Source organism: Microtus ochrogaster, linkage group LG1, assembly GCF_000317375.1.
Source record: "Microtus ochrogaster isolate Prairie Vole_2 linkage group LG1, MicOch1.0, whole genome shotgun sequence".
Classification (NCBI taxonomy): domain Eukaryota; kingdom Metazoa; phylum Chordata; class Mammalia; order Rodentia; family Cricetidae; genus Microtus; species Microtus ochrogaster.
Window position 1 is genome coordinate 43,920,241 of NC_022027.1, and position 13,382 is coordinate 43,933,622.

Consider the following 13,382-nt stretch of genomic DNA (forward strand, 5'->3'; position numbering starts at 1 on the left):
CCAAGGCAATTTCCTGGGTGAGTTTTGAACATGTTGTTTAGTAGGCCAGCTAGAAACACACACACACTTGCTGAATTACAAGCATAGGCCATCCAGTAACCAACTTTTATTTTGAAGGCCATTCCTATCCCTGGTTTCAAGTGGAAGTAAAGACACTTTCATCATCTTTGTTTGGCTCTCAAAGCTGGCAGAATCCCAAAGAATCATTAAGCAACTGAAGGAAAGGACCCATGTTCAAGGAGAGGGAAATGGGAAAGTCTGGTTTTTCTTTTGTTTTTTGTTTTGATTGAGTTCCATTCTAGTCAGGGATTGCATGATTGCATTTCGTGGACAAAAAAGTCTTCATTTTTAAGCCCACAATTTAAATTTACTTTTATTTATGAGTATGTGTGTATCTCTGCTTGTCTGTATGTGCACCAAATGTGTGCAGGTGCCCCACAGAGGTCACAAGAGGATGTGGGATCCCCTGGAACTGGAGCTAGAGGAGCTAGGGAGCCAGTTCGTGGTCCTGAGTCCTCTTCAGAAGCAACCAGTGCTTTTAACTGCTGAACAACCTCCCCAGGCCCAACAGTCCTGTTTGTAGTAATAATGGCTAAAGACGAAACAGAGGGTTTTCTAAAGCCAAACCTCATTCCTTTGGCTGCAGTCTTCCTACATGGCAAGGAAGGACATCCGCAGGGGTGTGTCTTCCCTGTGCAAGCTGGGCTTAAGCAGCCCTGACACAGGAGGTGGAGAAGTTCCCAAGGGGTGTCTGGCAGGCTCAGCAATCTTCTCCTGGGGCGGGACTTCAGCATTCTCCTCTGATTTGGCAAGGGGCCACTCCTCTAGCCATCCTCCTTCCTAATGCTGTTGCCCAGCTTCTCTGAACCGCCCCCTGCCCCCCCCCCCAACTCCAAGTCCAGGGAATTTCCCCAGCATCTCCAAGCTTGAGTTTCCTGCCTGGAGGAAGAAACAAGCGCAGATAAAAAGGGGGTACAGAGGGTTTGAGAGCAACACAGTGCTCTAGAGCCACCTCCAGCATCTCTAGAACCGGTGCTCCCTAGTCCAGGATCTTGTCCACAATGAGCCTCCTGCCCTGCCATGCTGCCCACATCCCTGGCGGTTCCCGCTCGCTGTTCACGGTGCTGTCGTTTCTGCTGCTGCTCACACTGCAGCAGCATCTAGCAGAAGGTGAGAGCAAAGAACCTGCCTGGTGCACGGTGCCTGACACACCCCCGCCGGCCCGTCACGGGGCCCCAGGAGCTGGGAAAGAGCTCTGCCAGCACCTCCTATAACCCTGTCTCCTCCGCAGGAGGCCCTTCCGCGGTCTTAACCGCCACAACGGAGCTGCGTTGCGTTTGCTTAACCATAACTTCAAGAGTTAATCCCAAAATGATTGCTAATATGGAGGTGATCGCTGCAGGTCCACAGTGCCCCAGGGTGGAAGTCATGTAAGTTCTGACACTGATCTGGTGGGTGCAGGTGACCTTGGGAGAGGGAAGTCCCCGACCCCCACTCCCTCCCCTCACCCCCGGGATCTGGTCTTCAGTCACTTTGGCTCACTTGCTCATCCATTTGCTTTTTCTCCTTCTCTCTCTGCAGAGCTAAGTTGAAGAACAAGAAGGAGGTCTGTCTGGACCCAGAAGCTCCTTTGATGAAGAAAATCATTCAGAAAATACTGGACAGGTACTTGCTACCTTGATCTTTGGGGGTTTTAGTTTTTGCAGACTGGCAAGGTCTTTGTTCTTCTGATACCATTTGAGATTCCAATACCACATTCTAAACTGGGCTTAGAATTGACAAGGGAAAGTTATTCTGCGGTGTTCCGGGGAAATCTTTATTACAAATTCCACATCTTTGAGCAATACCCAGAACTCATTACTGGTGTGGGGGGGGGGCGGTGGTGGTGTACAGGGCTAGGCTAGAGTGAGGAATTTTAGTTACTGATAGAATCATTTTCTCTACAGTGGAAATAAGAAAACCAAGAGAAATGCACTTGCCCTGGAAAAATCGCCCAGGCCTTAACAGAAAAATCTCTGAGGACTCTGGCCCCATTGAAGACAAGACAGAAGGGCTGATTTTTTTTCCCCTAGTAATTTTCTTTGTGAACTCCTGGCTTTGAAGAGGAAAGGGAAGCCACTGTCCCTGCAGCTTTCTGTTCAGTTTACGAGCGTATTTAGCAAAGCACACCCCATTCTTTTCTACGGTCTGTTACACTACTGGGAATTGTGGCATTTTAGCTTGTAAGTCAAGACTCTTTGGTTGTCAATGTTTTACAATGTTTTGAATTGAAAGTGACTATTGCATTTTTGTCTCTAGAAAAAAAATATGTATGTCTGTTTATGCATGTATGCCTTGTAGTGTTCATGGGAAGGCTGTGGAATTAACATATTAATGAAGTTCTTTTAGAAGTTGTTGATGGGGACACCCTCATCCTTTCTCATATGAAATGGGAACTGTGTTGCTGTTGCTGCCTGTGTGTGTTCACCTTTCTTACAACTGAGCCTGGGGTGGTATATAACTTTATGATATTAGCAAGCTGGTATGCCATGCAGAAACCTGTATAGAATACATTTCCTTATTTAGAATTTCTACATGTGTAAGTTCTAGAAGGATTGATGTATTCTCATCTTACAATTTTAGACATTTGATGTCTTCTTAGTATGGCATAATGTCATGACTTATCATCAAACTTATTGTGTGCTATTTATTGACTAGTTTACTAGTATTACTATTCGGGTCACTACGTGCATGTTATAGGTAGATGAAGAAGATAAGAAGCAGGTAAATTCCTGTCTAGTTTTCATAAAAACACATTTAACAGCTATTTTTAGTAAGAGAAACTTTAGCAAATATCTATACTCTTAGAGTTTTGAAAACATACTTAACGTGTTTGAATATGAATATATCACCTTGCCTTCTCCAAACATATGTGCATTGTTAAGGTATTTAGATGTCTACAGTGTGTCTTTTTGAGAATTTGATGGCTGCGTTATGAGGAAATTAATGTATCCATTATTTTAAGATTGTTCTTTTTAAAGTGTCTCATTTGTTTGTATTACTTTTGTTTGGAGAAAAAATAAAGTATCTCTGAATTTCATTCAGGTCATTTCTGATTTCTTGGGATGGTGACTCTCATTATCCTGAATTCTACATTCTTCTCACGGTTAACTCTGCAGCTCCCTGGCCTGAAGAAAGGCCACATTTCCCTAGTTCCTTGCACTATTTCAGCCTTTCTCTAAGCTTATGCCCCTTTTGCTAGTCCTGCAGGACATCAGTAGCTTCAGGGGACCTTAGAAAATACAAGAATGATAAGACGTCTTCATATTTGCTCCAGCTCAGTTCTCAAGCGAGTCCCAGAGGCCCATGCCTGAAAGAGTTAGTCCCCAGATTCCTGTTTTTGGGAGGCAGTGGAACCTTAAGAAGATGGGGCCCAGACAGGGGATTTAGATCATAATGGACATGCCTTTCAAGGGGACATGAGGACCCTAACCTTTACCTTTGCCTTTCTCCCACCCCCACAGGTGAAAAGGTCTACCTCCTCCACCATACACTCCTGCCAGATAGTGTACTGCCAGAGATAAAACATTAAGAACCAAAACCCCAAACCTTCAAAACAGAGCTAAAAATAACTTTTTAAAAAACCCTTTTAAAGTTCACCATGGAAGATGTCTGTTCCAGTGACACAGAGCTAACTAGCCAACTCTGTAGTTCCTAGACCTAAAATAAAAAGCACTATAAAGCCCCCCCTCAAAAAAATAAAATAAAAGGTACTATAAAGCCCCAAAAGAAAGGCCTGCTGTTTTCTTCTCAAACATCGCATCTCCCTCACACTGTGATTGGGCATTTGGCTCTCTAGTCAGGCTCAGTCTGTTTCATTTTCTATGGCTCTGCCTGCAAGGGCTTTGCTCTTTTTTTTTTGCCCACAGGAGCAGAATTACTCATCCTCCACAATCTGGCACCAGTGGTACCTTTTTCGTGACATTTTTCCTTGCCTTTCTCATCTCAGCATCTTTCAGAGACTAAATGATTGAGTTACAATAGATATTAATGTTTGCTTGTGGGTTCCCCCATCCTAATCTGCAAAGAACTCCCCCTAAAGCAGCCACCATATATATCCTGCCTATCTGTGTATCCCCAATGTGCGGGACAGACTGAGTGAGCTAATAACATCCTAACCCAAGCTATTAGATACTGTTTGAAAGCTGGCAACCTGGTTCATGGTGGGTGTTGATTAACCTGCCTCTTTTCTCTTCACCTACGGGAAAGTTCCTGACCCATGACTTCTGCCCCAGCAGTCACCTGGCAGACCTCCATCCTTTCTCCCACTTCCTCAAAACAACCTCTCTCAGCCATAGAATTTTGCATTTTTCCTTTGTAACATTTTGTACACCAAAGTATTTAGTGCCTGTCTGTTCCAGTACCGCTGTAGTCTTCGTGAGGGTAAGGACAGTATCTATCATTTCATCACAGTTCCTAAGAGAGAGCTTAGGACATGGTAGATAGTTAAATAGAGGCATGATACAGGCCCAAGAAGCCTCATTTTCTCTCTAGCAATAAGATGGTAATTTATATAAATAGCCCATTTTTAGGAACATCCAAAAGAATACCAATCTAACTCATACACAAATATATATCTATACAATTAAACTATTATATATACTAATACTGGGAGTACTTTCACATATTAGTACGTACTACTATATTATTAGCTGTATAAAAGCTTTGGTTTTCCTTGATCACTTAATCTCTCTCATTACATATAAAACATCAACTCAACTGATGTATTTTCTAGTATCACCCTCATGTGCCTGTGCAAAAGATAGAGAGGAAGACAGAAGAAAAGAGTCAACGATATGAGACAGCCTAGAGTAGTTTTTAAAAGTATGATTTGTTGACAAGATTTTTAATGACATAAAAAAGTAGAACATACTCCTAAGTCAAAAAAATTATTAAACTTGCAGGGTAGCTTCTTTAATCTCTCAAACAATACATTTTATTACCTCATGAGTTATCGGAAACGTGAAGAAACAAACCAGACTGTTGTGGATACTTGAACTCTAAATTCCAGTGTTTGGAGCAGTCCTTCATTGGCATGATCTCTGATTGGTTAAGTGCCTCAGAGTAATACAAGCCAACATAGCAAAGGTACTTGGATGAGGAAATACAAGTTTTGTGAACAAAGCACACAGCGGTGTCCTTAGAGAACACGTGCACGGGTGAGGGGAGCCCCGCCCAGAGGGTGTCTGCAGAAAGAAAGGTGCTTCCAGGGCAGGGAAAACCACGTCCTCCTACATCCAAGTGGGTGCTTTGATTCACATGCACTGTAGCTGCTTGAATGGAAGCAGCAACGCTTATGTTCTTAGCTAAAGCAGCAGCTTAGTTTTTGCTTAGTCACCTGCATGGTCTTCTTGTTGTTTTATCCAGATGTGAAACTTATAAGTTTAGTTTCTTTCTAGACCATTGACGCCCTGGGATTTGTATTGTTCTTGGGACTTTAGGTGTCATGGCCATTCTACAACTGGTCATTCTGTAGAGAACACATGGGATTCGGTGTACTACCAAGGTGCAGCTTATGCAAAGCCCCAGTGACAGGGGAAGGCCCGCTGGCCAGCTAGAGTGTGGGAAGCTGGTCTCACCATTCTCCACATTTCCTCTGCCTTTCTAAAAACCATTCGATTACATTCCTAAAGCTAGCCACTAAGGTCTATTCCCTTTTTTTTAGCCACTACCTCTTCCTGAGACTGACCATCAAGATCCAGCTCTCAAAGTATTGAGGTTCAGCAATCAAAAACCCCCTTCGGCTCACCTAATTAACATGACAAAATAAAATCAAACACTTCATCCTAACAGGGTTTCTCATTTTTCCTTTATAATTCACCATTTTCCTATGTGCCATGTCTATCTCCTCTCTATCCAGAGGCAGTCCTTTGTCCTCTGGGACAAATATTCCTTACCCCTCTTCCTTTCTCTCTCCCTTCTTCCTCTTCCTCTATACCTTGTCTTTGTCTCTTATTCCTGCCCTCTGTCCCTGTGGGGCAAATAAATCTCCTTTGTGCTGAGAACTTGGTCTTGGGGGAGAGCCTGAGAAGATTCTTTTTCTTTCAACAACTATGTCCAATACCAGCTGATTCTTCCACCAACACACACAAGGCTGAAAGCTCCTGGGAGAGATTAATCTAACATTTATCGTCTAAGGATATGGCCCTTTGGTTCCTCACTCCGTTCTCTAAATACTGCTTCACGCTTACTCTCTTAAACTCTCCCACACAGTAGGAATTAAACATGTGGTTGGCTAAAAGTCAATCTACATACCTGCCTTGGCTCAGGCAATTCCTTCTCCGGTTTCTAGCATCTTTCATTCGATCTGCCAGACTTTCTTGCTTGCCTCTGAGTGTGACACATTTAATTCCCAAAGGTATGACAGACTTATGGTAAAATATGACTAGTGGTTTTGTGTTTCTAGCATGGTTTTTAATGCTTCTATGAGGAAAAGAATTTTTGTGAGTAAACTCTCACACACTTAACTTGAAAATCCTTCCTGGATGTTGCGGAAGGAGGAATTTACCACACAGAGAAGCACCTGGGGAATTCTAGTCACCCCTGTGACTAAACCACAGAAGAGAGGCAGAATGTGCATCTGGTCTGGGCTAACACTTGATTCACGCTTAGTTGAATTAATTCCAGTATCCTGAGAGGGGCCATTCGTATCTCAACTATGAAGAGAGAAACATGACATGGGGAAACCTACAGGTTAAGCCTAAGGTTTTGTTTCTATCAGTATCAGGATCTTGTTTTAGAGACTCTGCCAAGACACTCCATCCCCATGCCCACTGTGGAAATGATCTTAATGAATGTGTTTCTCATATGTATTGCAATGCTTGACCCAATCTACCTCTCAGTTGGATGGAAAGAAGCCGTTGGTTCGCTCGTCTAAAGGGACGAGCTGCTCCCCTTATATGGTTGCTCCCCTTTATAGCTGTCATATAGTACGCAGCCAGAGCCATTGCCTCTCAAGTCTAGTTCCGAGTATTTCTAGGTGTGCAGCCTTGACAACTGACATCACATCCCCCGCACACTACTATGAATCCTGCCTCACAAGCTCTGAGAGTTGGCTTGGAAGCAGGGCTCTTGCCCTCAGTTTCCTAAATCAATTTCCTAGTCACAGTGAGAAAATTCAGAGAAAATTTTAAAATTAAAATTCATATATAGTTTTAAAATTCATGTTACTTTGCTTGAATGATTTTAGTACTCTAAGGATTTATTTCTAAATCTATGTTTTAACACTTGAGAAAAGTCTATATTCTATATAGTATCTTCTCTCAGTTGTGTAGTAACATTATCAAATGTGTGACCAATTCTCCTCCTAAAACTGTTTGTCAAGCAAATGTCATTATGTAGCAGACCAGACAGTGTGCATCGTCCTGGCTAGGGGGGTGATTATGATACTCAGCCTCCTAACGTCTTTTCATAGAGAACACATTGTTCCCCCACGAAGCGATGTTTTTTTTTTCTTTTTCAAATAAATATCACATTTATTCATTCTGTGGATGTGTGGGGAGGTCAGAGGACAACTTTGGAGAGTTGGTGTCTCCTTCTGCCACATGGGTTCTAGGGATCAAATGTGAGTCATCAGACTTTGGGGCAAGTGCTTTTGTCTCCAGAACAAACTCGCCAGCACAAGACAATGGCTTTCTAGAGAGGAGAGAGGCATTGAGTAAAGAGAAGGGAGAGGGAGAGGGAGAGGATCATGGTAGGGAGAAGTCCCAGCAGCCAGCAGCAGCCCGCACCCAAGCAGAGGCAGTCATTTTGAATTTTCAATGGTGTGAGTAGTTGGTTAACCAGATCCACACCCACTAACGGAAGCCTGGGGAGAGGACAACAGCCAAAGCTCAAGTTTGATAATAACAGAACCTTCAAAAGAAGAAGAATTACTCCACGCCAATAAATTAAAAGTACTTGGCATATAGCAAAAACAGAATTAGTGATTCTGAGTAATAATGAGTTCTCAGGTTCCGAAGAAGTCTTAGGTTACAATGTCTTCACACGATGACTGCTCAGGGAAACTGAGTCACGTACATGCATTTGAGGCTCAGCAAACGCAGTTATTAAAAGTAAATTTTCTCAGGCCTAGAAAACACAGGACTGCTCCCCTGGTGGCAGTGTCATCATGCACAAGCCGCGCCTCGTCTGCACTTCCCTGGGCAGCCAGGGGAATCCTCCGCTTGCGAGTGTCAGCGCTTTGGACATTTGCACAATTTCTGTCAACTCAACATTAAGTAGGAAACAATTGCTTCCAGCTCTCACAGAAAATCTTTTGGCCGCCTATGATCTCAACTTTAACAAAAGGAAGTTTTTACTGACCTTAGACTCTTCTGTGCCAAATGCTTTATACCTGCTTTTCGGGCGATTCCTGCACTACATGAAAGAACTATCTGAGAAAGAGCCCTTCAAAACGCTCTGTGCTGAGCAGAGCTAATATGTGTGTCAGTTTTAACAAACAAATGATCTCCCAGAACCCATAAAAAAGAAGCTAGTAGATAGGTTTTATTTTGGGTCCTAGAAACTAGCTTGTTTCCTGAAAGATTGCTATTTATAAAGCAATTTAAGGGGATAGACAAAAATAACTTACCACACATTTTAGAAAATGGGGGTGATAGTGAAAGATTAATAAAATAAGCTATTAAGTTATTTTTAAAGCTAGGCACCTCTGATATCTATTCATTTTCTAGTAGTTCTAAAAATTATAATTTTATATAAACTAGCTGCTTCTAATCAGATGGCTGTTATAAGATATTCTCTGCACATTTTCAATGAATTATCATTGTTTTCCTTTTTATATATTTTTTACTTTTACCATTGAAACAGGAGAAAAAGGTTTATACAAATCACAGGCATAGCAATTGACAGTAATAGTAGTGACCATAAAGCATTATTTAAAGCCCAGATGCTTTGGACAAATATTTTAGGTCTTACGTGAGATAGAAAATGTTAAATGAATAAGTCACACAAGAATATTATGTCACACACATAATATGTGTTTAGTATTTCTTAAACAAGAAGACGTTAACAGATGTTTTATATCAAGACTAATAAGGCTTATAAAACTTACACGGCAATTGATTTGTTGGTACGTCCTCCAGAACCTTATTGACAGTGTCTGTTTTGTGATAAGATTTTCTTAAAATAGGTCATCATAGTGTGTGCCTGCAATCTTGCACTTGGGAAGGTGAAGAAGGATCATGAGTTCAAGGCAGCCCTAGGCTATAAAACAGCATTCTCAACCTTTGTAGTGCTGAGACCTTTTAATGTAGTTATTCGTGTTACGGTGACCACCTGACCATAAACCCATTTCATTGCTGTTTCATAAGTGCAATTTTGCTGCTGTTATAAATCATAGTATAAATATTTGATATTCAGGGTATCTGATATGTGACCCCTGTGAAAGGGTCATTCGGCACCTCCCCACAAAAGACCGAGACCAACAGTTTGATAACCATTGCGATGTAGCGAGTGTGAGGCCAGTGTGGTCTGCATTGAGTAACTGTATCTTGCACCCAAGAAGAAAAAATTACAAAAACCTTACCAATCGAACATGGAAAGAAGTTTGAATAGTGTTAAATATATATAAAAAGTGCACAGTGAAGCCAATAAATATTGTCAGCCACACATAGGATTGTTTGTAGTGGCCAGAAAAATGAAAGATCGTGAATAATGTTAAAATCCTTTGTATTCCACTCAGAGTTTTGGAATATGAGGAACTTATGTAATGACCCATATAGAATCATTCATTTCCTTGTGCAGAAAGATCTTTCTGAGCATATGTATTTAATGTGTGTGTATATATATATACACACACACACACACACACACACACACACACATACAGATAGAATAAAAATGCCAAATTTCTATTTGGCAACGGTAGCTACTGATGGCTACCATTGAAAAACAGTAGTATGGAGTAACTATGAAGAGGAAAGAACATACTTAATTTTCATGTATCTATGGTGTATGAATATTTCTTCAAAAATAAAAGAGTCAACAAATATTTTTATCTTGACATCCACACACTTATACAGTAGAAACGCATAGTTTATTGTATAAATATACAAGAGAATGTGTTTATTTATTTGGATGAAATTACAAAAGAAAATTTACTTAAAAAACAGAAGGAAGCCCATATTCACATACCCGAAGGAATCCATTTAGTTAGTGACTCATATTTCCTCCCTATGTGCCAAAAGAATTCTGACATTTCTCGAGAACCAAGACAGGAACTTTCTTTGTCATTTGGTAAGGGAAAGGCAGCTCTTTTCATGGAGCTATGACCGAAAGTAGGATTGGTATCTCTTAAGCCCCCCAGACTGCACTGGAAGGGTGTGGCTCGTGACTACCTGCTCACACAGAGAAAATGCTTTTAGCAGTTTGTCCTCGGTCTTACCTCTAAGTCGGGTGCTTATACATCCGTAAGAGTCAGACATCGAGAGTGACAGCAGGAGTGGGCTGAGATGATGCACAGCTTGTAGCTAAGTCTGCAGGATTTTTAACCTGTCTGGCCAATGTGGGCTGGACACAACTTGAGCATCCTTTTATGGTCACATCAGGGCGACACTCACTTTTCCTTCTCCACCTCTTCAGCAGTATAAAAAGAGGTGTGGAGGCATATCCCACTACATAGCAGCAGGGTTCCAGGCAACAGTTCATCCTCCCGCCGAGTCTCCTGGCTGTGGAAGCAGGTTCTAGCTCAGTCTCCTCCACTATGGGCTTCAGACTCAGACCGACATCCTCCGGCCCCGGGACCAGCCCACTTCATAATCTACAGGCATTGTGGCTGCTGGTCCTGCTCCTCACTGCCCTGGTTCCCACGACAGTTGGACAATGTAAGAGAAATTCAGGGAAAGATGAAGGCGGAAGGCCACTTACCTTCAGCTTTTGTCGCGCAGCTTGTGATGTGTGTGTGGGAGGCTGGAGGCGTGCACGAAGTGGCTGTACTGAGGCTTCTGGGTGTGGCGGCTATGATGACCAAGAATTCTAAGATATACTTAACGGGCACTTTATGTGTGGAAGGCAATCTGCAAGCTTTGTTAGTGAAGGTTTGCAGGTCATCTTCACAATGAATGTGTGAAAGAAAGACAATTACTTCCAATCTCCAGGTAAGGAAAGAAAGAAAGAAAGAAAGAAAGAAAGAAAGAAAGATAATTTCTAATCACTAATTAAGTCGTGTGTTCCAATGTAGCAATTGATGTGGACCCGTATATTGAATTGCGCTGTCAATGTACGAAAACAATCTCTGGAATCCCACTGAATAGAATTTCCTTGGTGAACGTGTTCAGGCCAGGAGTCCACTGTGCCAACGTGGAAGTGATGTAAGTCCCTCGTTCTTTGTTCTTCTTGGTCATTAGGGAACCCTTCGTCTTTACCTATCCTCTCTTCTCCCTCCTCAGGGATTTGTTCTGACAGAGACTGACTTAGATGAAGATAATAATCCTGTTCTCTGTTCCAGAGCCACACTGAAAAGTGGAGGAAAAGTCTGCCTGGACCCCAATGCCTCTGCCATCAAGAAAATAGTTATGAAGATATTGGAAGGTTATTGACCAGCCAACTGTGGACTTTCTGCTAAACCATTTTACTGCGCAGGATGGCTCGGGTTTTGAAATCTGAATGTTCGAGAGTCATTTTCCACCTTAAAATTGGGATACACTTTCATTTTGTCTCAGAACTTGCCTTGTGTTCTGAGAAGGTATATTAAAGGCTGTTGCAAAGAAGATGAAAGTGAGCTGAGTTGGAACTTGCAGTTGATGGGTTATTTCTGCAATTCTTGGCTAGACATTGCACTGTGTTTTGCATTTCTTTCATTGAAGTTTTCTTTCCAAGTGCATTATGTCAAGTTTTATTTCTGTATTTTTTGAATCATTTCTTTTAGGTTTGAGTTTATAGGTTGATCACTTTTCCCTTCTCTTTCCCCTTCCAAAACCCTTTTATGTACCTTCCCTGTTCTTTTTCATACCCATGTCTCTTTTTTCATTAATTGCTGTTATACACATATATGTATATGCATATTTATTGACAGACTTCACAACAGTCAATGATAATAGGAACTGCCTGGATCCAAGAGAGCATACTTGTTCAGTAGATACTTGTTTGCAAGAGTTTTACCATTGTCTTAGCCCAAGAATGCCTTGTTTCCAAGCAACCTCTGCAATGATCTCTAGTGTTTGTTTTAACCTTCAAATTGAACATAATAAAGTCATAAAATATATAAGTTCTATAAGCAGTGGTCATTTACTTTCTAAAAAGTCTGCTCAACACCAGCAGCACTGAAAGTGTGTGACAAAAAGGGGATTAACACCCTCTGGTTTTTTAAAACTTCACCCTCGTCTGAAACATTGAAACATGTTAGATAGGTTTTACCTGCTGCTAGCTGGTTTAGTATATTCTCTCTCTCTTACACTGAACCTGGGGCATCATGTAGGGTAGGCAAGTGTTCTGCCACTGGGCAACATTCCTAGGCCTCTATTTTTTAAAAACCAGTATTTGGTATTTCACAATATTTTCACTAAGTTGATGATCTGTGCCATTTTCAATGCCGTACACTAGCAAGAATTTATTTCTTAAAAATGCTAGGCATATTAAGTATTCTATGTGTGTTAGTTACTAGTCTCTTTATCTCTAAAATGTGAATGTTCTCTTGCCTGTCTAATAGAGCTGGTGTGAGAAAATGCAAAGACTTTAAATACTGCATATCACATAATAACCCACTTAGAAATGTCAGCAATTGGCTATTAGCAGAACTGCTAGCATTCCCCACATTAGGGGAGGGAGGGAACAGAGACTTCCTTTGGGTTGGAAATGTAGCTCAGTGGTAGAGCACTTACCCAGGATGTGAGAGTCCCTGGGTTCAGTTCCCAGCAGGGCTAAAAGAAACCTGCTGTAGGGCATAAAATGATCAGAGTTGGTATTTGATTCCTGCTCTTTGGCCTCAGGAGCACAATGCTTTCATTGATTTATCCGTCCCTAAGGAGTCCATATTACATGTCCCGGCATGTTACTGGCACACAAGATACTACTTGTGATAGAACTCTACTACTGTGTACTTATTAATACTGATCATGGAGAGAGAAAGAATTCATCTACTCCAATCTGCACGTGGACTTTGGGGAAACACTTATATGCTACGCATGTAGGCCACTCAAACTCTGCGTAACCGGAGAATCCCACTTTGCGACTCTTCACCAGCAGAGGCTTGGTGCCTAAGGGTATTTTGCCTGTAAAATAAACACTTATCCAGTAAAAACCACACAAGTGTCTATAAACATGTGACGAAGCAGAAAACGGAGACAATTTTCACTAGCTCTGCTCCAACAACGAGAAACAGCTGCAGCATCCTGTGCCCATGCTAG

At 41.8% G+C, this 13,382-nt stretch overlaps 2 protein-coding genes across 2 annotated transcripts; both read left to right on the forward strand.

Moving 5' to 3' along the window:
• The first annotated feature begins 1,055 nt into the window (after positions 1-1,055).
• Positions 1,056-2,827, forward strand: LOC101988559 (alveolar macrophage chemotactic factor). The gene is made up of 4 exons (XM_005359605.2): positions 1,056-1,170; positions 1,292-1,430; positions 1,582-1,665; positions 1,947-2,827. The coding sequence occupies exons 1-4, from the start codon at positions 1,062-1,064 to the stop codon at positions 2,002-2,004; spliced, it is 390 nt and encodes a 129-aa protein (XP_005359662.1). The 5' UTR covers positions 1,056-1,061; the 3' UTR covers positions 2,005-2,827.
• A 7,835-nt stretch (positions 2,828-10,662) lies between these two features.
• Ppbp (pro-platelet basic protein) lies at positions 10,663-12,176 on the forward strand. Its single transcript, XM_005359477.3, has 3 exons — positions 10,663-10,862; positions 11,219-11,348; positions 11,486-12,176. Exons 1-3 carry the CDS (start codon positions 10,742-10,744, stop codon positions 11,574-11,576), a joined length of 342 nt encoding a protein of 113 aa, XP_005359534.1. The 5' UTR covers positions 10,663-10,741; the 3' UTR covers positions 11,577-12,176.
• The last annotated feature ends 1,206 nt before the right edge of the window (positions 12,177-13,382 follow it).